Genomic DNA, 26,408 nt, shown 5'->3' with positions numbered 1-26,408 from the left:
CATGGCGCGAACGCATCTCGCTCTTAAAGGGAATGGGAGATGACACTCTGATTGGTTTATTGAAAGTTATGCCCATTTCTCATTAAGAGAATAGGGACAACCCATTCATAAAATGTGCCCCGGCGCACGGGCGGTTTTTCCGTCGTTAAAATAGCAAAAGTGGATTTGGACATGCCCTGAACGCAGCTGCGGCGTGCTATTTACACTTTGTGTTTAGATCATTAAAATAGGGCCCAGAATGTGTGTGTATATGTGTGTGTGTATGTGTGTGTGAGAGAGAGAGAGATGAGTAAAGACTCACCTCTCCATTGTTTTTATATATACATGAACAAATATTCTGCTCTGTTATTCACACAAAAAACCAAACACAGTAATTACACACATTTTCGTTTTCTTGCTATCCTGAAACCAAATGCATTAATCATGAATCAAATCATTAAAAAAAAAAGGATTGTATGTATAAAGAGCATAAAATTGTAGTTTCTCCATGGGTACCAGAACGCCATTTCATCCAATTGACAGAATATGAGTACTATTGGTGTTTGATGGCCTCCTGGATGTTGATGAGTTGGTCAGCCGATGGTTGTTTGTGATGTTGCACTAACAGTGTTTGTTGTGATTCTCCTGTAACTGTTGCGGGAGGATTTGTTTATATCTATCAAGGAAGCCCTGGCAGCTGTCTGCTTTCTCCACTCCTGATGGTTTCCATGGCAGCTGTTAAAACCGATCACTGCCCCTCTTTTCTTTATTTTTTTCTCATTTACCACAGTTGGTTTGATGGCACCAACACTGCCCATATCCCAAACTAGTGTGCTTTATAGTTTATTTACAGTAAACCTAGTTTTTGTTTAACCTGACGGCTTATATACAAACATTTAGATATTTCCTGTTTTTCTTAGTTCTTGTTTTTCTTATGAAAACACATTTTCTCGAATTTAAGGTGTTATGCGACACAAGCATTTATTTTCAATAAAATAGGTCAATCTTTAATAATCAGCTGATTGTACGTATTTATTACAGAAGTGACAATGAAGCACTGCATTGCAACAAAAAGTTCATTTTTATAGGATCAAACAATTTTCTTTCAGTACTTGCCATATCTGATGGAAATGCTTATCTAATGTTTATTATATAATGTAAAAGCATATTGCAGTGCATTATGGGATTGCTTAAAGTTGTTTTTAATTTGAGGCATGCTTTTTGTCAGTTGATCAGCTATGGTGTAAAACAAGCTGTCTCAAATGGTTTATTAAACGGAAACATTATTACTTGTTTTTTGTACATTTTTTTGTTTTGTTTTGTTGTGCTTTGTGTTTTTTGTTTTATCATGTTCTTAGTTGTTTTGATTTGTCGATGTTGTGTGTTGTTTTGTCATGTTTTTTTGTCGTGTGTTGTTTTTTTTATTTGTTTTTTTTTGTGTTTTTGTTTTTCATTTTGTATAGTCATTTTTGCTTGTTTTGTCATGTTTTTTTGTCGTGTGTTGTTTTTTCATTTAGTTTTTTGTTGTGTTTTTGTTTTTCATTTTGTATAGTCATTTTTGCTTGTTTCGTCATGTTTTTTTGTCGTGTGTTGTTTTTTCATTTAGTTTTTTGTTGTGTTTTTGTTTTTCATTTTGTATAGTCATTTTTGCTTGTTTTGTCATTTTTTTGTTGGGTTGTTTTTAAAGTTTTTTTTGTCATGTTTTTTAATGTGTGTTGTTTCTAAATATGTTTTGACATTTTTGTTTGTTCAAGGTTTTTGTTGCGTTGTTGTTTTTCCATGTTTTTTTGTCATGTTTTTTGTTGTATGTTGTTGTTTCTAAATTTGTTTTGTCATTTTTGTTTGTTTTGTCATGTTTTTTGTTGTGTTGTTTTTGTTTTCCCATGTTTTTGTCATGTTTTTTGTTGTATGTTGTTGTTTCTAAATTTGTTTTGTCATTTTTGTTTGTTTTGTCATGTTTTTTGTTGTGTTGTTTTTGTTTTCCCATGTTTTTTGTCATGTTTTTTGTTGTATGTTGTTGTTTCTAAATTTGTTTTGTCATTTTTGTTTGTTTTGTCATGTTTTTTGTTGCGTTGTTTTTGTTTTCCCATGTTTTTTGTCATGTTTTTTAATGTGTGTTGTTTCTAAATATGTTTTGACATTTTTGTTTGTTCAAGGTTTTTGTTGCGTTGTTGTTTTTCCATGTTTTTTTGTCATGTTTTTTGTTGTATGTTGTTGTTTCTAAATTTGTTTTGTCATTTTTGTTTGTTTTGTCATGTTTTTTGTTGTGTTGTTTTTGTTTTCCCATGTTTTTGTCATGTTTTTTGTTGTATGTTGTTGTTTCTAAATTTGTTTTGTCATTTTTGTTTGTTTTGTCATGTTTTTTGTTGTGTTGTTTTTGTTTTCCCATGTTTTTTGTCATGTTTTTTGTTGTATGTTGTTGTTTCTAAATTTGTTTTGTCATTTTTGTTTGTTTTGTCATGTTTTTTGTTGCGTTGTTTTTGTTATCCCATGTTTTTGTCATGTTTTTTGTTGTATGTTGTTGTTTCTAAATTTTTGTCATTTTTTTTTTCTTTTTTTTTTGTTGCGTTGTTTTTGTTTTCCCATGTTTTTTGTCATGTTTTTTGTTGTGTGTTGTTTCTAATTTTGTTTTGTCATTTTTGTTTGTTTTGTCATGTTTTTGTTTTCCCATGTTTTTAGTTTAGTTTTTAGTTTTGTCATTTTTGTTTGCAATGTTTTTTGTTTTGTTTTGTCATGGTTTTTTTTGTCTTGTTTTGTTTGTTTTTTGTTTTGTTTAGTTTGAAATACTGTGAAAAGGTAACAATCAAGTCTGCTTTATTGTCAATTTCCACATGTACAGTACATACATACAGAGAATCGAAATTGTGTTACTCTCAGACCCCGGTGCATACAGTTAACATTAACATTAAAGCCTAAAAAAATAACTAGATCAAATATAAAATGTAGATACAACTATACAATGTATACAAGGGAATGATATAAAAAAAAAAGACATATAATAAAAATTAAAAATAAAGTTAAATAAAGCAGCGCAAGGCAAATGACAGATGTTTCGAGAAGAGTCGTTTCAGTGCTTCAAATGAAAATCTAATTACTCAATATTACAATGTTTGCAAAGTCTGCATAAGCAGTTTTGTTGTTTTATGTTGTCTGTAATTTGAGGCATGCTTTGCATCATTAGTGCAACTACGGTGCAAAACAAGCTGTCTGGCAGCTCCTGGGCAGTAGGGGTATTTAACATGCTGGGAAACAGTCTTTATTTTTTCCAGTGGTTTGGTGTTGCTAGCGGAGTAAACGTACATATTTCACCTTTAATGATGTAAGCGAGCGTGACCCTGTGCACATCATCGCTCACACTCATTGAGCTGTGCTGTTGTGTGGAGTGTGGAGTGGTTTATTACTCTATCACAGGGGCTGATCGCTGTGGCCCAGCGGCGCTGAGAGTGCTCTTTCATCTCTTTAGGACGTGCTGCTGTAATAAGCTCTCAGAGTGGCCTTTTATCAGATGCCGTGGATCAGGCCAGCTCTTAGATCTGCTTTGAGTGTAACACAGAGCCAAACAACGAGGAGAAAACAGCGTTTACCTTGGCTTTGTGCTTGCACTCCCACCTGACTCCATTTCTTTTGGGCAAGAAGAGATTTGTTAGTGTTTTGCACTCTCTGTTATCTTTAGTTTGTTCATTACACCCAGCTGTTTTGTATACTCATCCTTTTGAGTCTGCTGCTTGAAAGACACACCACAGCAATCTCACGGAGTCTTGCATTTGATTTTTAAACTCTGCTAGGTATCAGTGTGAATATACAGGACTTTAGGGATTGATATGATTTAAAAAAAAATGTTTTTAAAGAAGTCTTATGCTCACTAAGGCTGCATTTGTTCGATCAAAACTATAGTAAAACTGTGAAATATTTCAATTAAAAAAACTGTTTTCTGTTTGAATATAATTTAAATAGTAGTTTGTTTGAAGCAAAGCTGAATTTTCAGGCGCTATTACTTTAGTCGTCAGTGTCACAAAAACCTCTGTTGTAGCATTATAAACTATTGGTTGACCAATATGCCTTTGTTTTTTTTGTTTTTTTGGTTGTCACTAGGGCAGGGTGTCCACTGGCCAATATAAAGACAGTATATTGTATTTTATGTAAAAATTAATCATTATGAAAAAATTTTTACACTTAAAATAAACAGATTTATGATTCATGCAACATCTTGATTCTGTAATTCCATTAGCAATAGTGCTTTTCACAAATGGAGAAATTAAAATAAAATGTAAAAAACAAGGAAGTGAACAGTAAATGTGCTCAGTAAGGGTCATATTTTCAACTGTAACTTTACATAACACAAGATAATACAAGATTATGTTCATGTCTGCATTCAAGTGCTGGCCTTCTTAGTGCTGTCAAAATAAAAGTCCTGTCACTGTCAGAAAACACTGTTTTTGGCTCAGCAAAACATATGTCAATCAGTCATATGTTGGTGATATATTGTTTGACCTTTAATTATACATTTTTTTACTTTTATATTTGATCAATTTAAAATGCCCTTTGCTGAATAAAATTATTTATTTTATTTTTTCAACAAAATCATACTTCCAGGCTGTTTACTTAAATGTATGATTCACTGCATAAAAAGTGCTTTAGTACACCCCAAAAAGGCAAATCTCAAATGAATAATCGGTGTGTTGTGGAGCACTGTATTCTGGGAAATCTAAAATTAAAATGCACAGCTTGAATAATTTATTTGTTTATTATGAAACAGCAATGGCGGAACAGCTTTATGCAGGTGGAATTAGTTATAGTGTGTGTTTGTGTGTGTGTGTGTGAAAATACCTCTTTCATTCTGCGTCTGGAAATAAACTGCTGTGCGGCTCTGCATGAAGTTGCTGATGCACCAAATGTGGCCGAACAAAGGAAGTTATCCTACTTTATTCTTCCTAAAAATCGTTCTCATTGCTTGAACAGGGTTACACAGAGGTTTCTGCACTTGAGGAGACAGTTAAAGCTATCATTCACTTTCCTACATGTAATTCAAACTGTATGACTTTCTTTCTCCAGTGGAACACAAAGGTCAAGTTTTGAAGAATATTTGTGGTTAACATTTAATATTTAAATAAAAAAATCTTCTTTTAACACATAGCTAGAGTTGTTATATGATATATAAATTGCATGGACTACTTTAATGCTGTTTTTTTTTAAGCTTGAATGCTTCAGTCTCTATTCATGGTAATTGAATAGTAAAGAGTGAGCAGCACATTCTTCTAAATGTCTTCTTTTGTTCTCCATGGAAGGATGAGGGTGAGTAAATGATGACAGTATGATGCTTTACAGTTGGATGTGTAATCTTGTACTGAAGTGTGAGAAACGAGCATGAGACCCACAGGCGGAGCAGATGGAGCCGGCCTGTGGGAACACTGTAACTGTCAGGCCTGTCCTTTCCCAAATAATGACCGATGACATGAAAAACAGAGGTGGTTAGAAAGACCAAACCAATACCTCTCCAGCTCACCTTCCTTTGCTACAGTGAGAAATTATGTAGAAATTAGACGGTGTTGTTTTTATGGAGAATCTACAGTACGTAGAATCCTAAATATTAAAACGTGCAATCAAGTCAAAAAAAGATGTCACTCATCCTACACGTTTGCCTGTTTTCCCAATTTCAGTGATTTTGAGCTGCCTCTTGCTTTCTCACGTCTCCAGGCTTTAATAACATTCTCTCTCTCTCTTTCTCACTTCCTGTTCCTCCAGTATTAAGATGGTGTTGATGTGGACCAGTGGAGACACTTTCAAGAGCGGCTACTTCCTGTTGACTCAGGCTCCCGTGCAGTTCTGGATCTGCGGCCTCCTTCAGGTGTGCGTGGACTTGGCCATCCTCTTCCAGGTGTACTTCTACAGCCGCTTCCCACAGAAACCCGTCTCTCACACCACACACACCACCAGCGCCAAGGCCCTATGAAACACCCTCGCTTCACTCAGATCTATGCATACATACAGCATCTTTATACAGTGTCCCCAAAATATATCTGGATTAGTGATACACTTTTTACGCCACATCTAAATATGCCTGAATGTCATTGTATTTGATACACAAGATCAAATTATGATGTTAGATTTTTAATTACAATTAACTTTTTGTGCTTATGTTTTCTTGAAATTATTGCCATGTGTTTTTTTTTTTATGCAATGAAATGTCATTCATAATTGTTCAGTGTTGCTTAAAGGAATCCTTAACCCAAAAAATGAAAATTAGCTAAAAATGTACTCGCCCTCAAACCATCCAAGATGTAGATGAGTTTGTATCTTCATCAGATCTGGAGAACAAAAATAGCATTAAATTACTTTCTTAACAATGGATCCTCTCCAGTGAATGGGTGCCGTCAGATTGAGTCACCCATGATCATTTTTTTCTTACAAATAGTTTTACTCTTCACTAGACGTGAGTTGATGGACTGGAGTGGTGTGGATTACTTGTGATGTTTTTATCAGCTGTTCTCATTCTGACGGCACCCATTCACTGCAGAGCATCCTTTGATGAGGAAGTTATGTAAAACTAAATTTCTCCTAATATGTTCTGATGAATAAACAATCATGTTTCATTTTAAGATCAACTATTTCATGAAGTGTTCAGATTTTTGGTGCCACTGTATATATACACTGTATATGTAAATATACATTGAACCAAATGTTACATGCAATACAATAAAGATATTCAGATATATTTACACATTTACATACATATACAAACCAGTTCAAGGTAATCACCATGCTTTGAAAACGTTTGCCTTACAGACTCTCAGAAATGTATCTGACATCAGATGGATGAATGTACAAAGCTTTTGTTACAAGAGTTTAATACAGTGACTGCTGTTTTATTTGGAGAAGACTGTTTTTAACTCAGTGGCTCTCTGTGGTGTTTCACACAGTGAAGGCCCATTGAAGAAAGCCACTGTGTCATGTTGAACCAAAAAATTAAAAAATACCCACTTCATACAGTCTTCATACAGTTTACAAATCCGCATGACTTGAAGGTGTGTCTTCCCACAAATGTGTATGGCAATCCTAGTTCATTTACATGCAATCAGTTCAAAATATGAAGTCACTTTATTCATTTACTGACTTTTGACCTCTTTAGGAAACTTGAAGTACAGTATTTGCAGCACATTGGGGGTTAATTAAAAGATGTATGACTTCAAAGCCAAGTGCTTCAAACATCCAGTCAACCATCAGTCCTGAATATGACAATACACTGCAATTTATTTGACAAAAATCACTTTCTTTAACAGTATTTTTCATTTTCCAGTATAAGTTTTATGTGCGTTATAAAAGTTTATGAAATAAAAGGTTTATTTATAAAATGATTTATAATAATAATAATAATTGTGGTGCAATATCATTTTCATTATTGTTTTGGCTTATGATTACAGATTAATGTTTTTGTTTTTTACTTGACAGTAAGACAATAAATATTGTAAGGAAACTTTTTTTTATTATTAAAAGAGGATATGTTTACATACAGTAAAGAAAAGGGGGTGGGGGATTTTTATTATTATTTTTTTCAAATGTTTTATTATAGATTTTTTTTCAAATGTTGGAGAATATATCTTTTCACGTGTCTCTTTATAAATTTACTTTTTAACTTTTAAATTTAATTATCATTTTTTTTCCTTTTTTTTTTTTTGAAAATATGAAAAATACTAGATTTTTTTTGCTGATAAAGTAGTTATAGTCAGAGATGTTAGATGCCAGTAAATGTTATGAGAGAGGTGCTGCTTATCAGTGTGTGATGCTGAGGAACAGTTTGGCAAGACTGATGGCTTTTGACAAGATATTCGATATGAGGAGATATGAGTCTCTGATAAAACTCTCCTCAATTAGATTAGAAAGACAAGAGGGCTTTCTTTTAAAGGACAATGTTTTATTACTTTCGCTGTTATTCGCTTATTTGTGTTTTATTATCTTTTTTTACCTGCTATTCTGAGATATCATGTATTTTACTTGAGCTTCATTTAACTATGTATTGTTTCTCTTTGTGCTGTATTTGATCAAATAACTGCTTTATTCTGTATTGCCAAACTATCTTCTGCCACTGAATGCAGGTAACAGCGTACACGGGTTCCCATGATGATATAGAGGTTTACTCTGTCATTGCACTCCACACAGAATTGATACTCGCAGTTATTGAGCACTGTTTTTGTTTTTGTTTACTGCCTGTTTAGCCAAATGTTCTGTTCATATTTAGGTGGGTACTTTCGGTCATATATTTTCAATGCTACTTTTTTACAGCAAGATAAACCTTTATAATAAACCTTTAAAAAAATTCTGTATGTATATTGCTGTCATTAATATGTAAATGAGTATGTGTTTCGAGTTTTTAGTGTTTTACAGTCGGGTTTCTTCATAGATGCATGTGATGTTAGCTTATCAAACAATTACATTTAAATTTATGAATAATAATCACATTGAATAAATAAATCGAATAAAAAGGGCATTATTGCTCTAGGGTCTCAGGCTTTCTCAGCCTGGTTTTTTTTTTTTTTTTATGGAATAATGTGCAGGCATTGAACCAATTTTATTAAAAATGGAAACCTGAGAGTGCATTCATTACAGCCGTGGTCATTTTAGCAGTGTTTGTGTTGGCAGCACACAATAACTCTCCATGCTTTTATGAGCACAGGACTCCCAATGGAATCAATAAGGATGTATTTACCACTGGTCAATGTGGATAACAGCAATCTGACCCTCTGTCACACATCACTTATAGGACTAGATGTACTGGGCTCAATATAATAAACCAACTAAATGTTATTAGAAGATAATACCATGCTATTGAATTATTACTATATTGATATACCATGGCATTTACATGGTAGTCAAAAATACCCTATAGTATTATGTCTAAGTACGTACTGTATAGCAGCATTCAGTTCACTTTCCAGTTCACGTTTTACTTGAATCTATATATACTAAGAACCATCTATCACTCAAGACAGTTTGAAAATAAGAAACCTTTATTCTTTTAAAAGGTATTTCACTGTTTTTTTTTTTTACAACTGGCAGATCCTGAGACTATGGCATCTAAAAGCAGAGCTATACAGAGACGTGTGTAAATGTGTTTTCATAAACATAGTTATTGCAAATCAGCTATATAGGAGCATAAATTTAAGTTTAATAGCCTGTTTTGAACAGTGTGACATTGTATCCTCTGACACCAGAGAAAAGCTAATTTAACCTTAAAGGTGGATGCAAAATAAAATGGCAATCTTCACAGTCATACAGTTTTCACAGCTAGGAGCATCCATCGATCCATTCTTAATGAAAATTAAGTCATCACTCACCCGAATACCAATCCAAACCCATTTGGTTGTCTTTGTTCAGTGGAACACAAAAGGAAATATTTAACCGGATGTTCATGCTGCTCATTTCCATACATTGAAAGTGAATGGGGACAGAGGCAGTTGAACTCCCAAACCTCTTTAGAACTGCTGCATGTGTAAAATATAACTATGCTGGTAAACCTCTCTTCCCTGGTCTCAAGAGGCTTGCTAGTTTTAAGTGTTCTTGTTAGTGCACCCACGATCCATGCCACTTGATACTGGTTCCAATCTCACTAGGACCGGTGCAAGTAGGACCAGTTGTATTGGTGGCATTTTTCAGGTGGGAGTGAGGTTTAAGAGAAATGTGTGACAGATGCCAGCTAGTAAGATCTCTGCAGGTAAACCTCACTCAAGAGGTATATTAAGGGCCGCTGGTTTTCGCGTACCTGTTAGCGTGCCCTCCTCCTCTGCAGTTGATGCTGGTTAAAACCCCTCAGCATGATGTAAGTAGGACCAGTTATGTTGGTGCCGTGACCCAAATGGTGGTGAAATTCAGAAGTGTGAGTATAACGGAGGCTAGCTAATAAGAGCTGCACGGGTAAACTTCACTACCCTGGCCTCAAGAAACACATTAAGGGCTTTGGTTTTAGGATTCTTGTTAGCATGCCTTACTTTTATACTGGTTGAGCTGGTTCCAATCCTTCTCAGAGTTTTAAGAGTAGGACAATTTACATTGGTGCCATGACCCGGATGGGAGTGAAATTTAGGGGGGGTGAGTATAATATAGGCCAGCTTGTAAGATCTCCACAGGAAACTTAACTTCACTGGCCTCGAGAGACAGATTAAAGGCCATTGGCTTCTGCAGTCCTGTTAGAGTGCCCTCCTGCCATGCTGATTGACGCTCGTTTGAATCCCTGGTTACACTGGTGCTATGACCTAGATTAGGGTGAAATTTAGAGGGGTTGGTATAATGGTGTCCAGCTAGTAAGTGCTGCACATATAAACCTCACTCCCCTGGCCTCAAGAGGCATGAAAGTGGACATTTTCATAGTGCCTTCTTAAAGTACCCTTCTACCATACTGTGAGATTGGTGCCATGACCCGAATGGGAGTGAAGTTTAGGGAGTGAATGTAACAGAGGCCAGCTAGTAAGAGCTGTGCAGGTTAACCTCACTCTTCTGGCCTCAAAAAGCACATTAAGGACTGCTGTTTCTTTGTTAACATGACACCTCCCTTTGATAGTGGTGCCAGTAGGACCAGAGAAATTGGTGCTGTGACCCGAATGGGAGTAAGGTTTAGAAAGTTAGTGTATGAGGCCTCAAGAGGTGCGGTAAGGGATGCTGGTTTTAGCATCCTTGTTAGCATGCCCACCACCCATGCCAGTTGACACTGGTTTGAATCCGTCTTTGAATGGTGCATGTAGGACCAGTTACGTTGGTGCCGTGACACTAAGATTAAGGCAGTGAGTGTAACAGAGGCCAAGTGGTATATAGCTGTGCAGTTAAACCTCACTCCCATAACCTTCGAGGCACACAGTGCTAGAGGCTCCAATCTTTAGCGTCCTTGTTAGTGTGCCCACCACCTGGTTTACATTGGTTTGAATCCCACATGGAGCGGTGCAGCTAGGACCAGTTAAGCATACTCAAACAGTACAATATGTGTTATGATCTATGCCACAACAATGTTGCATCTTGTCACTGAAGTCCAACATGGTGTGACACATCTGAATACTCAACCAAGAATGAGATTTAAGAGCTAACACAGAGGGGAAGCTCCATGCATCATTTTCTCACACAAAATTACCTTATGACCACAGAAAGCTTTGAATATAATAGTATGAGTCATGGACCTCTTTTTAAAAATGTGCTTTTGGGTTTATAGATCCAGTCTCCATTCACTTTCTTTATATAAAAACAATTAGCATTGTGCAAATTTTCATTTGTTTTCTACAGAAAAATAAAGTCATACGCATTTGGAACAACATGAGGGTTAGTAAATGATGACAGAACATTCATTTTAGGGTGAAATAACTCTTTCAATATTTGTGCTTTGGACATTCAAACCTGTCCATTTTAACATCCCTTTCCCACTGTCTATTATTGTCAAGTCACCTGATCATACAGGTACTATTTATGGCCGATCACCTGTAGCATGTCTTTGTACATGTTTTTTTTTTTTAGTCTTACAGTCAGCAGTTTGCATTATGACTTTAGAGATCTCCTGACCTGTGGTGCTCCTTGACTTGCCACAGCGACGGATCTGCGGTGATGCACACCAACTGCGACGGTCTCTGTGATTCCATGTAAGGAACTGTCAGTGTCCTGTGAATCCTCACTGTTTTGGGACTTGGTGCTGTCTTGTGAATCGGGCTTGTGCCGTGCGGCCCGATTCTGTTCCTGTTTAAGCTCTAGGTAGGACCGTGAAAAAGTGTGAAATATGGATGTGACTGGGAATGCCATGAGCAGGATTCCACTCAGGATGCTGCTGAGCGCCACCACCTGGCCTGGAATGCTGCGAGGAACCATGTCACCGTATCCAACCGTCGTCATCGAAATGACGGCCCACCAGTAGCTCCCAGGGATGCTGGTGAACTCCTGCTTGGCGCCCATCTCGCTCTCCGCCAGGAAGACCAGCGGAGAGAACAGTGCCATGGCCACACATAGGAACAGCAGGAGCAGTCCGAACTCTCGAGTGCAGCGGCGTACGGTCAAGCCAAGCGTCTGCAGCCCCAATGAGTGACGTGCTAAACGCATGACGTAGAAGATGCGCAGTGCTCGAAGAACTCGCAGCACTAATCCCACCTTCTCCAGGTAGTTGTTTCCAGAGCCAGTGGGACGGTCGCTTACGGACAGCGAGTCCACTATCAAAGTGATGTAATAGGGCAGGATGGCCACCACGTCAATGATGTTTAGGGGTGTGCGTAAGAATTCCCACTTGCTCTGAGTCTGGATGAAACGGAGCAGGAACTCCAGGGAGAACCAACCCACACAGACTGTTTCCAGCACAAAGATGTTGTAACACCTCTGGGAGCACTCACCCTGAGAGAGAAAACACATGTTAGTCGAGCTCAGGGTTAGGCTCTCACATTCTGTTGTATCATTCAGATATCATTCAGAGTCTTCATTCAGAAGGTCATCATGCAGAATGTTTCCATGTAGTGGATAATACATATTCTAAAAGAAGGAAATCACAATAGTAAACCATATTATTTTACTATGTTTCAAGCAGTTGGTTTTATTTTGTCATGTCTCTGGGTGCTGCACTCACGTCCAATTTGAAAAAAAAAAAGACAATTTAATAAGCAATATTCCTGGATGGCCAATGTCCAGCAGATTTTAACTCAAGCCAGCTTCAACACACTTGCCAAGAAGTTTCTAATGAGTCTGAATACCTTGATTAGCTAGTCCTGGTGCATTTACAGTAATTAGGATTGGTGCTAATGCTGCGTTCAACTGACCTTGGAAGTCAGATGTCAGAGTCAGAAAACCAAGAACACAACCATTGTTACCAATACCAGTTGATTAAAAAAACATAAAAAGTGAAAGTTTGCACAGATAAAGCTATAGTATCATGTCCACAAATAGAGGCTGTATAGTACAGTTTGCACCACCAGTTTATTGAGACACACACAAACATAAGTGTTAATAAACAATATATTACTACTGTTTCTCTTTTGTTGATGTACAAAGCAGCAATATTGGATTCTGAAGTTGGAGGTGTTTCGATTCCTATATATATATATATATATATATATATATATATATATATATATATATATATATATATATATATATATATATATATATATATATATATATATAACATATGTCTTATGGGCTTTGAAGGACATGGAATGAAATGAGAGTAAATTATGGCAGAATTTTCATTTTTAAGGTGAACTTCCCCAACAACAACCAGTACCATAATGACATCATCTTGTGTAATTTTGGTGGGAAAAGCATTGAGCATAAGTAAGTATAAGTGATGAAGACATTCCATAATATTTGATAAAATTACAGAAATTAGTTTGAAATTATAAAAATGTATTAAATGTACCTTTGTGTTAGTCCCTCACGGAGCTATAATCAATCAAGTTAGTTAATAAAATGTAAATGCTTAAGCTTGACCAATCAATATTCTAAAATTATGCTCTACATTTCTATACAATTTCTTAAATTACAAGACAAGTATATTAGTTGTAAAAATTTTAGTAAATTCAAAAGTTATTGAGTAACGTGAGTGACCTTTACTGTTATTACTTTACTAGCATTGATTTGAGATGAATACACTTGTGTCTGGGAAGCTGTGTACTTTCTGAGTAATTTTTAATCGTAAAGACACAAAAATGTTCCACGAATGCTGAAGACAAGGTTCTTGGAAACAGAGAGATTTAATAACATTTTTAACACATTGACTATACTCTGAAGAGCAGTGAAGGTCATCACTAAATGTGTGAGAGAGAATGTGCCCAGAACCGGCCACCCACCAGTGTCAAGACAAAAAGAAACTTAAGGCAACTCTAAACGACTTATAATTCTCCAACTGTGCATGTGGCAACAATACATACACACATAGAAATCTGGTATGAATAAAATAGAGAGGAAAGCCTAAGTCTAAAGTTGCCCAAAGGCACTCCACTATTTAGATCAGTCTGGCTTCAGAGCTCCATGTAATGCACACAACACAGTAAAGAGCAGGACCGAAAAAACAACAAATTAAAATCGTACAGGGTAGCTTCAAGTCATTAACGTTAGCCATCTGGAATGACCTATAAAATGATAATTTTAGCATAGTGCAATTATGTGCAACTTCAAAACTCACTCAAAGCATCTCAGCTATAGTTAATGCCAAAGGCTCTCACGTATTAATATAAAGTGACCACAAAAATGTGAAGACATCCGAGAATTTAAAATGTCTGAATCTCATTGTACAATGTACAATTGCACAATATTTTGATTTAATACAAAATATTAAATCAAGTGGCAATATAAAAAGAAATACTGTTAAAGTTGTTCTCACAACTTGTAACTTTCTGAGCCATTTTACAATTTCTAATCAGTGTTTGTGTAGTTGGTGTGAGTGAATTGCTTGTGGTATATTGTTTATAATGAAATGCAGATTGGGTTTATATATTTGTTATATAATACATTTATATGTTATATAAAGCTATTCATACATTTGTGTTTTAAAGGGATAGATACGCTTCATGTTGTTCCAAACCTGTATGACTTCCTCTCGTCTAATGAACACAAAAGATATTCTGAAAAATGTCTGTTTTGTTTTTATTAATTAATTCAGTCACACTTTATTTTAGGGTCCAATTCTCACTATTAACTAACCATTAACTATGACTTTTGCCTCAATTAACCCCTTATTTGCTGCTTATTAATAGTTTATAAGGTAGTTGTTAAGTTTAGGGTATTGGGTAGGATTATGGATGTCATGCATTATATGTACTTTATAAGCACTAATAAACAGCCAATATGTTAATAATAGACATGCTAATAAGCAACTAGTTATTAGTGTGAATTGGACCCTATACTAAAGTGTTACCATTAATTCATCCATCCAGTCATTCAAAACAATGAGTCAGTTGGGTCCAAAGCTGTTTAGATGAGTTCAGTTCTGTGTCATGAAGGTACAAAAGTAATTCTAATAAATACATAAAGAATTCTGGATGTTTCAATATTATCGCAGTTCACTGTTTATAATCATTATACAGTATTGCACAACTTAAACGTTTTAATATTGTTACACCATTTTAATATTGTTTATAGAAGTCTCTTATATTCATCAAGGCTGCATTTATTTGAACAAAAATACAGTAAAAATTCTAATATTGTGAAATATTATTGCCATTTAAAATAACTGTTTTCTATTCAAATATATTTTAAAATGTAATTAATTCCTGTGATGCAAAGCTGCATTTTCAGTATCTTTGCTCCAAGTGTCACATGATCCGTCAGAAATCATGATTATTTGCTCCATAAGATCTATGTACTGTATGAAGAGAATATACAGACTTATATATATTAAATATACAAAATTTGGACCCGTAATGCATTGAACACTGGCAAATATTCTCAGAGATTTATTTTGTCAAATGTGGAATATTCCACAAGGTGCACACTCATTAAAGTCCTCACCGACACAGTATCATCAGTCTAAACTCAGATATCACAATCCACATCTGTCCTCATTTTTTAAATCATGATCATTTATCATTCATACTTTTCTCAATTTACAGAAATGTTTATTTATAATGCTAATTAAGATGTACATGCCACATAACACTTGTGCAACCAACCCTCAGCTATTAATACGTTATTGCTGACTGCAAACTGATTAGTGGATCATTTCTGCTTAATGGGCATGTCAAGAACTCCACAATGGACCTTTACGTCAGACTTGAGCTGTTTGATGCATGTTTCTGACGGGACAGACTTGTACAATCCCGCAGGCCATGTTTAATTACACATTTCTCTAGGAAAAATAATCAATCCACTCTTGAAATGTATTAATGAGCTTCATCCACACAAATCTGTTTTCATGTCACGGATCAGACAGGCATTCAGAACAATATGTCTAATTTATAAAAGGTTTCATTCTCCTTACAAGCCCTGCATGATCCCCAGCTTCCCCCCGAAATAATCAGTTTTTTGTCTGCAGTTAATGAACAACATTAATATTTAAAGGCATAATTAAATGTGATTATTTCCTAATAATGAAAAGAGTTGATGAGGAGAAGGTTTCAGTTGTTATTAGGGTGCATATGACTTTCTCTAGTATAGATAGATAGATAGATAGATGTATATATGTGTGTGTGTATGTAAGTATATACATACTGTATACTGATTTTCATTATATAATATAATGGCTAATGATTGCGTGTGTGTGAGACAGAAGAAATGCATTTAAAGTCCATTAGGTCTATTCTCTGAAATGCTCTTGTGTTGTGGTTTTATAATTTCCCTTTGATGGGAAGCTTTTTGGATGAGGGCTTGTTTTTCTTATTATTTCTCAGTTCCACACTGATCAGATTAAAAGCAGACGATTACAGCACTGATCTGATGTCTTCATCTGCAGGACGAGCTGTGCATCGGTCAACATGAATGCACTTTCCCCCAAAAACACACATATGCATTTATTTCATCAATATTACTTTGCATATGTTCAGTTCATTCACTGAGCTTGAGACTCACTATACTTTACCTATCGCTCTCCTCTATATAGTATAAAACAGTATCAACTGCAACAATATAATCATCTGCTAAGTCATTAAACTGTAATAATTATGTATTTAATTCATTTTAAATACAAATATATTGTGCAAGATGGCTTGTTATGCTTGCATACAATTTTTTCCTGTTAAACTGAACAAAAACACATTATGAAAGCATGACAAAATACTTTAACAAAGAAATAACCAAAGACACACATAGTTTTATCATCATCTGTTGATGGTATGATGAAAAAAAGTAAGTATAATAAGTATAATAAGCTCAAATATATATATTATTTAATTTTAACAAAATGCTTTATTTAAAGTTCTTCCCTCTTTTTACTTTTCTACCTTTCTTTTTACTTTAGTTTTAATATTTAAACAAATTTTATTCCACATGCACCTGTCTTATTTAATATATTCCTGGGCTTTTTTGTTGTCAAGATTTTAAGGTACGTGTCTGTACAGAAATACTGATTGGAGTAAAAATGGGACAACTTGCCCCAGGCCCACCTACACGTGTGGCAAAGCAGTAACAATGAATCAGATGCAGTTTAGGTGAGAGGAGGCTATTTTATATTTTAGTGGATGTAAGAACCTGGCCCTGCAGTGTTTTAATTACTGTTATTCGCACACACACGCCTCTGGCGTTCCCCACGCTGTCTGAAGCCTGTCAACTTCAGAATTCAAAGCTTCTTTGAATTTCATTTCCCAGCTTCAAGTCAATATGCACACAGCCTTTGCTTTTAATTTGTTATGAATATGACTTTTGGCATAAATTAAACTCATCTGTCATCTGTTAGTGTGTTGCTGAAAGTTCAAAGGGACGCCTCGGTTGCTACTCCACCTAAAAGTGCTCATCCAACCAAAATCAAGATGGAAAACTTTTCACAAAGTCAAAAAAGAAACAGGGTGACATCTAAGGATTTACAGGCCTCTTTTGCATTGGCTTGTCTCTATGAGCAGTGTTTGGGTAACGCAAGTTACGTAATCAGATTACTTTTTTCTAATAATTAGTAAAGTATAGTCATTTTTAAATGTACATTGCTTTTAAATGTAATTTTCCCCAACACTGTCTATGAGGTGACCATCAGACAAACACTGAATGTGAATGGTTTGTATATCAGGACAGCAAGAAGCCTCTGCTCTCAACACGGCTGCCTTCTGAAGTTTGCCAAAGACCATGTGGATGAACCAGAAGAGAGTCCTGTACTGAAAATCATTGCTCTGCATTCGAGAGGAACCTCATCCCAACTGCAAAGTGTAGTAGAAAAAAAACATAAAAGAGTAATTAAAATATCAACTCATACAACAGAACATTTGTAATAATTTGGCCCAAACTAGAGCACAATCTGAAATGCTTGTGCACTTCACTAATAATCAACTTTCCAAGATTCTCATCATTTTGAAGCAACCCATAAGGAAATATAATATATGCCATTTGTTCCCATATATTGCCATAGATGTTACCTATTGGATCATATATAATTTTATAATAATATAAAAGTGCAATTATATAATAAGTTATATATGTTACCTATAAGATAATATATAATTTTATTACAATATAAAAGGGATTTAAATAATAATTGCCCTATATGTTAATTTATAATTATAGAAACATTCTCTGTATAGATGAATATATGTTTATATAAAAACCCTACAAAATGAAATAGCATTTGCATATGCATATGTACATCCGTAATGTGTGTACATTTATAATATATAACTTATATAAACTATATATATATATATATATATATATATATATATATATATATATATATATATATATATATATATATATATATATATATATATATATATATATATATATATATATATATATATATATATATGAAGAGTTCAGATGCAAAAGCCTGTAAGTGCCATCTGAAATTTCCATCTAAGATTAGGATTAGGTCGTTTTACTTTAGTGGCAATATGCAGGTCCTTTTCCAGGCTATTAAAGTGAAATAACTGAACATAATAAATATAGGTGCCTGATAAAAATCCTAATTTTAGATAAAAATTTCAGATGGCACTTAGAGGCTTCTGCATCTGAACTCTTCATATATATATATTTATATATATATATATATACTGTATATATATATATACTGTATATATATATATATATATATATATATATATATATATATATATATATATATATATATATATATATATATATATATATATATTTCTTTCCCAATTTCTAATAGGTTTTTAAGTCTTTAATTCATATTTCATACACGGAAACATCACATTTTCAAGATGAAAACTGAAAATGTATTTTCTTTTAAAACACTTCAAAATTTTGTTTATAACTTTTTTTTAGTGTAGGAGTGCTAAAATGACACAAATCTGATCACTCTTACAGTATTTGTGCCTTTGGCCCTATAATTTCAGTGCTATCTCAATCTCTCAGTTCTAACAGGAAACCCACGTGACTGTCCTGATCTGCTCAGGTAGAGGCGGTTTTGTTGTGGTTGTGTAACTGTTCTCAGGATGAAATGCCTTCCATCCATCATCACCTTTCTATCCCCTTCTAAACTGGGCTACAATTTGGCAATCATCTTTGACGGGGCTCTCATATGTCTCCTGCTTTCTCTCATTCTCTCAGTCAGGGTCAAATGTTTCCAGTGCTCTCTTGTCTGAGTGTGTGGGCAAGTCTGAGTGCTTCTCCAGAGCCCATCAGTACTATCGGCCTGTCCTATACTTGCAGACAGCTTTGACATTAACTGTAAAACCATACACAGAAGAGCGACAGGACTAATTATGTCTTCTAGCTTTAATCACTTTTTCAATATTTTTAATATTCAACATGCACGACTGCTTCGCTTGCATCCTTCTGTCAACATTCATTAGGAATCACTTGAGAACAAATTGTTTTGTGAGATTTTCTGTCCTTCTTTCTCTTGCTCGGTCCCAGCGGCTGCTAGACATCATAACTCAGGGTCAAGTGCTCCGTTAGAAGCCAAATAGACTGACAACTATGATATTGCTCTCTTCTCTCTGTCAGAGCCTGTTTGTGATCTCAGAGGGGCATTTAAGCTCTGATGGATGGGATCGGTCACCCGTGATGTTAAGGTGTGTGTGCACTGTATGTAAGAGCAAAATCGTTATTTTTGTCAATAACTGTTTCAGTGTTGACACTCATAACACTAGGTTGCACTTTGAGATCACTACAAAGTGCATTATGAATGTTTATGACAACCCTGTGACTGGTGGAAAATGTTACCCTAGTCAAAAATAAATATACTAAAATGTATTTTAAATACATTTCACTAGTTCACGCTTACATATAATTAGCTGAGGTATGGTATGCGTATTTGGCGTGCTGTCCGGGGAAGGGCTCCGAGCTCGGGAATTGCCCGAAGCTAGAGTACCCCCCCTTCCCCGTATATTGTAAAGTGAACTTGAAGTGAGGAGATGGGGTGGAGGAGGGATGCTGATAAACCGTCAATGGATAGAGGTAAGTCAGCGATATTTATACTGTGGGATTGATTACTTGATTGTGGTCCACCTGTGATGATTAGGCTAAGTATCTGACGCGCTCCTCCCGAATCTTCATAGATAATTACATTTCACTAGTTCACGCTTACATATAATTAGCTGAGGTATGGTATGCGTATTTGGCGTGCTGTCCGGGCAAGGGCTCCGAGCTCGGGAATTGCCCGAAGCTAGAGTACCCCCCAAAAAGGCAAATGTACAGGAGGACAGCCGCCAGTTTAAAGAATGCCCCCCAAAAAGCAGAGTACTGGCGGGGGCTGATTTGGTTTCTGAGAAGTTATCTCGTTGGCAGGCTGGAAGGGCCTACGTACTCCGGAGGGAGCGACTTGGGCGTTGAGAGAGTAGGCCCTACCAGCTGCAGCTAGTGAACTACGTGGTTGTTGGCGCCCGGTCGGTAGGGCTCGGGCCGATGCTCAACTGGAGTTTTTTGGCGTTGGATCGGTGAGCCCTGCCGGCCGATGAGGAGGAGCGGCGTGGTTGTGGTGCCCGACCGGGAGGACCCGAGTTGCCTCGACCGGAATAGGTCACGGTGTCGGCGTACGGGCCCTACTGGCTGATAGCCCCTGCTATTCAGTGGGTGAAGGGCCTAACGCTGACCGAGAGGGCCCATGAAGCCTCCGACAGGAGATTGAGACTCAGGATGACGGACGTCTGGGTCCTCTCGGTTAGGCAGATAAAAAGCTTTTGGGCCAGCCGACAAGGAGGACTCTGGCAACATCCGAAGGGAGATCCCGACTCACGGCATCGGCTGGATGAGATTCACTTGCGGCTGGCAAGCATAGGCCCGTCCGGGAGACAGGGTTGGAAAGGAAAACCCGACTGGGAGGACTCTCGCAGCATCCGATGGGGCCTCAAACTCAGAACATCGAACGGGTAAGCCTCGCCAGACGGGGTTAAAAGATGTGAGAGTAGCTGAGGGTAGCTTTTTTTTTTTTTTTTTTTTTGCAGGATTTGGCGAGAGGACGAGACTCGTTGCGTCGGACGGTTAAGCCTCGCCTACCGTCAAATGGAAAGGTAAGTTGTGTGGCCGAGAGACTGTTGCCGACGTTCGAAGGGAGCACACACATCGAACGGGTAAGCCTCGCCGACCGTAGGGTGGAAACGTAAAGCAAGTCTGACCAGGAGGCTCTCGCCAGCGTCCGAAGGGAGGACACACATCGAACGGGTAAGCCTCGCTGACCATAGAAAAGGAAAAGGTAAGGTTGTCTAACCGGGAGGCTCTCGCCGGCGTCCGAAGGGAGCACGCGCATCGAACGGGTAAGCCTCTCCGGATGGCGGACAGAAAAGGTAACGATAGGTGGCCAGGAGGCTCTTGCCAGCGTCCGGCGGGGACAAACTGGGTGAGCCTCGCAGGCCGTAGGATGGAAAAGGTAAGTTTGCGTGGTCGTTAGGCTGTCGTCGGCGTTTAAGGGAGTTTGCTACTCCTGGCAAGAGACGGTTTAGCCTTGGTGACCATAGGAAGGAAGGAGAGTTTATTGTGTGTTAGGTACTTGCAGCATTTAAGCAGCTTGCTTGTAGGTTAGTAACCTGAAACACACAGTAGGGTCGTGGTTGGCTGGCCAGGAGGCTGTCGCCGGCGTCCGATGGGAGCACTCACATCGGACGGGTAAGCCTCGCTGGCCAAGGGTGGAAAAGGTCAGGTTGTCTAGCCAGGAGGCTCGGACCGACGTCCGATAGGAGCTTAGCTCCAGGAATCGAACGGGTAAACCTCTCTGGCTGAAGGACGGAAAAGGTTGTCCGGCCGGGAGGCTCTTACCTTCGTCCGACAGGAGCTTAGCTCCCGGATAGAACGGTTAAGCCTCGCTGGCCAAAGGACGGAAAAGGTAAGGTTGTCTAGCCGGGAAGCTCTCGCCTATGTTCAATGGGAGCCTTGACTCCATGCGTTGGGCGGGTAAACTTCTCCGTACGTAAGACAGAAATGGAAAAGCAGGTAGCCGGGGGCTTTCACCTACGTTCGAAGGGAGTGTGAGCTCCTGGCAACGAACGGGTAAGCCTTGTTGGCCGCAGAATGGAAAAGGTGAGGTTGTCTGGCCGGGAGGCTCTCGTCGGCATCCGAAGGGAGCTCGTGCTCCTGTCATCGAAGAGAGAAGCCTCGCTGGTCATAGGATAGAAAAGGTTAGGTTATTTGGCCGGGAGTGTGCGGCTGGAGTCGGCGGTATTAATAGGAATTTACTCGTCGGTATTCAGTAGGGATGTGTCGCTGGGGTTTTTTTTTTTTTTTTTTTTTTTTTTTTTTTTTTTTTTTTATTTATGGCCGATGAGGGTTTGGTGGGCTTTCTTTATGTGAAACTGGTTTATTCTGATGTAGCTTTGGTATGCTTCTGAGGACCATCTTCCTAGAGTTTGGATCTGTTGGTTGGAGAGGCCTTTTTTGTGCAGCTGAAGTTGCTGCCCCGATGCGGAATGAATGGGTGGAGAAATTGTTCGCTGGGATGCCTGATAATTGCAGGACGCATTTGAGGTGTTTTTGGAACCAGAAACGAGTGACTGGTTTTTTGGACTCGTCGATGAATAGGGGTTCGTGTGGGGATTTTGCCTGGGAATTTCTAAGGTATAAAAAGGCGAGGACGGATTGGTAAGGCTGGATTGGGGAGGGGAGATTGAAAATGTATATGAAATGGCCTTTGTTGGTTTGGTCTGTTTTGCTTTGTTTGATTAAATAAGCGATTGTTTCGTCATCTAGTATGGTTAGGTCTGACACGGTGGGGTTGATTTTAGGATTAAATTTGGAAGAGATCGTAAGCTCTGAGCACCTGAGAAAACCGAAAAAGGCAAGGATGAACATGGCGTCGAGCATGCGGGCAATGCTGAGGGGTTGGTAATTTGTGCGGAGGGTGTGGATACATTTTGTGAGGATATCTAGCGTTATGGGTTTTCTGGTGTCTGGATGGGTGGGCTGGGATCGCTGGATCCCTTTGATTAGGAGGGAGGTTTGTGAATTATTTATTTCGGGTGAAGGAGCGCCGGTCATTAGTTTGTGAAAAAACTGGACTCCGCTCAGGTAGCTTTTTATAGATCCGACTTGGAGAAAAATCTGGGAAAGGGATGTTATAGGTGAGGTGAAATGACTTAAAGCACCTCCATGCAGTCACGTATGACTGGAGGGTTCTGGGAGAGACTGCTTGGAGAATAGAGTCCAGTGATGCTTCGAGGAGTGGTTTTAGAGGGTGAGTTACGGAAATATTAATTCTGAATAGTGAGGAACCGGAGTGGGGAATTGGTCCGCCTCTGGAGCCAGCGTCCTGAATTTCTGAAACAGAAAACGAGACAGGGAGTCAGCGATTTGGTTTTCTGTACCTGGGACGTGCTTTGCGCTAATTATGAATTGGTCGCATGCTGCAATCCATATAAGGCGTCTAAGGAGAGGCATGAGGGCGAGGGAGTGAGAACGGCCTTTGTTTATGCACTGAACTACGGCTTCGTTGTCGCAGTGCACTAAAATGCTTTTAGTTGTCCATTCATTGCCCCACAGGAAGGCTGCTACTACGAGGGGATAGAGCTCGAAAAGAGCTGAGGACTGGGTCGAGTCCTGCATCTGGGGGGGCCATGTGGACGCGAACCAACGGCCTTGGTAGAAACCTCCGAAACCAATTGAGGGAGCCGCGTCTGTAAACAGCTGCAAGTCGATGGGAGACGAGATTAAATTGTTGTAAAAAAAAGAAAGCCCGTTCCATTGTCTAAGGAACAGGATCCATAATTTAAGTTCGTCGCGGCATGCATGGGTTAGGGGGATGAGGTCCTCGAGCGCGTGAACTGATGATGCGAGTGTTAGAAGGTGCGCGATGAATGGGCGTCCTTGTGGAATTATGCGCATGGCGAAATTTAAATGCCCGAGCAGGGAAAGAAGTTCGGGTTTAGAACAACAAGGGCTGTCGAGGAGGGTGGATGAGACGAGAATTATTCTATCAATCTTTTCCTTTGGCAGGGAGAGCTGAAATTTAGCTGAGTCGAGGTAGATGCCGAGGAACTCTATGGTTGTGGCAGGACCCATGGTTTTTTCCTGAGCGATGGGAATCCCGAGCTCGGAAAAGACTTTTTGGACGGTGAGGATATGGGCGGCTGGGATAGCCTTGGGCGATGAAATGACCAGGAAGTCATCTAAGAGATGGATAATATGTGGGATTGCGTAATTGTTGGAAAGGATCCAGCAAACGGCTTCTGATAGCATATCAAAAATTTTGGGGCTGCTTTTGCATCCGAAGGTTAACCGGACGGCGAAATAGTATTTCTCGAGCCATCGTATCCCGAACAGGTGCCAAAAATCCGGATGGATGGGCATCACTTTGAAAGCAGAAGTGATGTCTATTTTTGCTAACCAGGCTCCTCGGCCCGCGATTTTAATCAGTTCGACTGCCTGATCTATGTCTTGGTATTTGAGTGAAAATTCGTCGAGGGGTATCAAACTATTGATGCTCAGGACTGTAGAATTATGCGGAGATGACAGGTCTACTATTAGGCGTTTCTTACCAGAAAATTTTCTCGTAGCCACTCCGATTGGGCTGACTCTGAACGTTTTGAAGGGGGGGGTATTGAAGGGCCCGATCATGAAGCCTGACTCGACTTCTTTTTTGATGAGGTTAGCTACTATATCGGGCTCTGCGAGGGCGGATTGGAGATTACGGCAGACGGTGTTTTGGGTAAGCTCGCAAACGACGCCCGGGTTAAAACCGTGTTTGAGGCCAGACAGGAGATAATTAGTAAATTCTTTGTCGGGATGGTGTGCTAGTTCAATGGTCATGCGAAAAATATTCACAGGAGTCGATAGGTAATTTTTAGATTTTTTATTTACGGCTTTATGCACGGGGCAAACTATGCGTGCATGAGCACCGCCACAGAACTTGCAGGAGTGTAGATAGCGGCAATGCTGTCTGATGCATTTCCCGTTGTTGAAGGCGATACATTGCTGTGTGCTTTCTTCTCCTGGTTGGGCTAGGCGTGAGTTTGCTGCGGTAACTGATTTTGGGACATAGCTGGTGGATTTTGCCGGGGGAGTAAGAGAGTGTTCGGGTTTATTTGTGGGCAGGATGTGGTGGAGTGAGCCACGGACCTGCAGATTGCGCACGAAATGCTCCTACAGCCTAGGAATACGCGACTGTGCAAGTCGGAGTCGATCGCTCCCCAGAAAGGGCACTGGTTCCACTGAGCTATTCGGATGGCACATTTAGCGGAAAAAAGCTTGTGGTAAGTGTAGAAGTGCCCCCCTCCGTAGGACAACGCGAGTTCGGCTATTATAGACAAATAATCGTTTAGTTCGCGTCGCCTGTGGGGGAAGGCTGAGCAGATTATCTCGGTGTAGCGGTTGAATGCGATGGTGAATTTGGAGAAGGAGAGAAGTCGAGATGAAAGGGGATTTGGATTTTTTAGCGTGACTGAGAAGTCCCCGCAGTCTATTTGGCGGTTTGAATCGGATGTGGGCAGGAGAGAAAGGAGAGACGAGAGATCTACATCCGCACCTGCTAATATCTGTGCCCGAATGCTGTGGGTCACTTGGGGAGGTTCGAGGGAGACAGCGTTTGATGGGATGGGCATTGGTGTAGCAGTGAAGAGTGAATGGGGGGATTTCGCTTGGAGGAGGGTGGTGGCGACAACTGGGGGCGGAGCTGTGTTTGGCAGCGATTGCGGCCAAGCGCTTGCTTGAGCCGCGGGCCCGGAGTTTGAGGCCGCGGGTTGCGGGGCTGGGTTGGGCGGCCAGTATGGCCAGGCAGCTGCTTGGGCCGCGGGCCCGAAGCTGGGATGGGCTAAAGTCGGGGCTGTGTAAGGCGGCCAGTTCGGCCAAACGTTAGCATGAGCGGCGGGCTCGGAGCTCGGCAGAGCGGGAGGCGGGGCATTGTGTGACAGCCAGTTCGACCAAGCGCTAGTTTGGACCGCGGGCGTGAAGCTGGAGGAAGCGGGAGGCGGCGCTGTATGTGGCGAACTGTTCGGCCAAGCGCTTGCCTGGGCTGCGGTGTTGGTATAGAAAGTTCCGTATGGAGGGGCTGCGATGGGTGGAGGAGGCGGCCAGGAGCCTCCTTGGGCTTCGGCGCCCTGAGCTGTTGGAATTGGAGCCGCGGAGGGAGGCTGAGCTCCGGGCGACATAGCGAGCGCCCTTGCGGTTGGAACCGGGGCGCGGCCTAGGCTTGCTGAAGGCCTCTTGCTACGGCTTGATAGCCGCTGCGAGCTAGGCCTAGCGGCGGAGGATGGTGGAGTGCTTTGAGGCGAATTTTGAGGTACTCCTTTCTTTTGTCGTTTCTTTGGTACAGGGGTAGACTGGGGAGAAATGTTATTATTTAGATTTTTTGTATACAAGTCATACAGTTCGGATTTGTTTAACTTGCTTGATGGTGTGATGTCGTTTTTGGACAGGGCCTGCCTCAGACTCGACACCGTCCATTTGTCGATTGGCGG

General features: G+C 39.3%; 2 protein-coding genes across 4 annotated transcripts in view; one reads left to right on the top strand and one right to left on the bottom strand.

The window, feature by feature from the left end:
• LOC113119200 (PQ-loop repeat-containing protein 1-like) overlaps positions 1-8,293 on the top strand; it is a 36,739-nt gene extending 28,446 nt beyond the window's left edge. For all 3 annotated transcript variants that reach the window (XM_026288483.1, XM_026288482.1, XM_026288481.1), the window contains one exon: positions 5,722-8,293. In XM_026288483.1, coding sequence (XP_026144268.1) covers positions 5,722-5,929 — 208 coding nt within the window. In that variant the 3' untranslated portion in view covers positions 5,930-8,293. The remainder of the gene's footprint in view (positions 1-5,721) is intronic.
• Positions 7,611-26,408, bottom strand: part of LOC113119198 (potassium voltage-gated channel subfamily G member 2) — a 35,448-nt gene continuing 16,650 nt past the window's right edge. Inside the window, exon 3 of the mRNA XM_026288480.1 lies at positions 7,611-12,324. Within this exon, the coding sequence (XP_026144265.1) occupies positions 11,488-12,324 (837 nt within the window). The 3' untranslated portion in view covers positions 7,611-11,487. The remainder of the gene's footprint in view (positions 12,325-26,408) is intronic.

This window comes from Carassius auratus, chromosome 19 (assembly GCF_003368295.1).
Source record: "Carassius auratus strain Wakin chromosome 19, ASM336829v1, whole genome shotgun sequence".
In the NCBI taxonomy this organism is placed as follows: Eukaryota; Metazoa; Chordata; class Actinopteri; order Cypriniformes; family Cyprinidae; genus Carassius; species Carassius auratus.
This window is presented reverse-complemented; position numbering and strand designations above follow the sequence as displayed.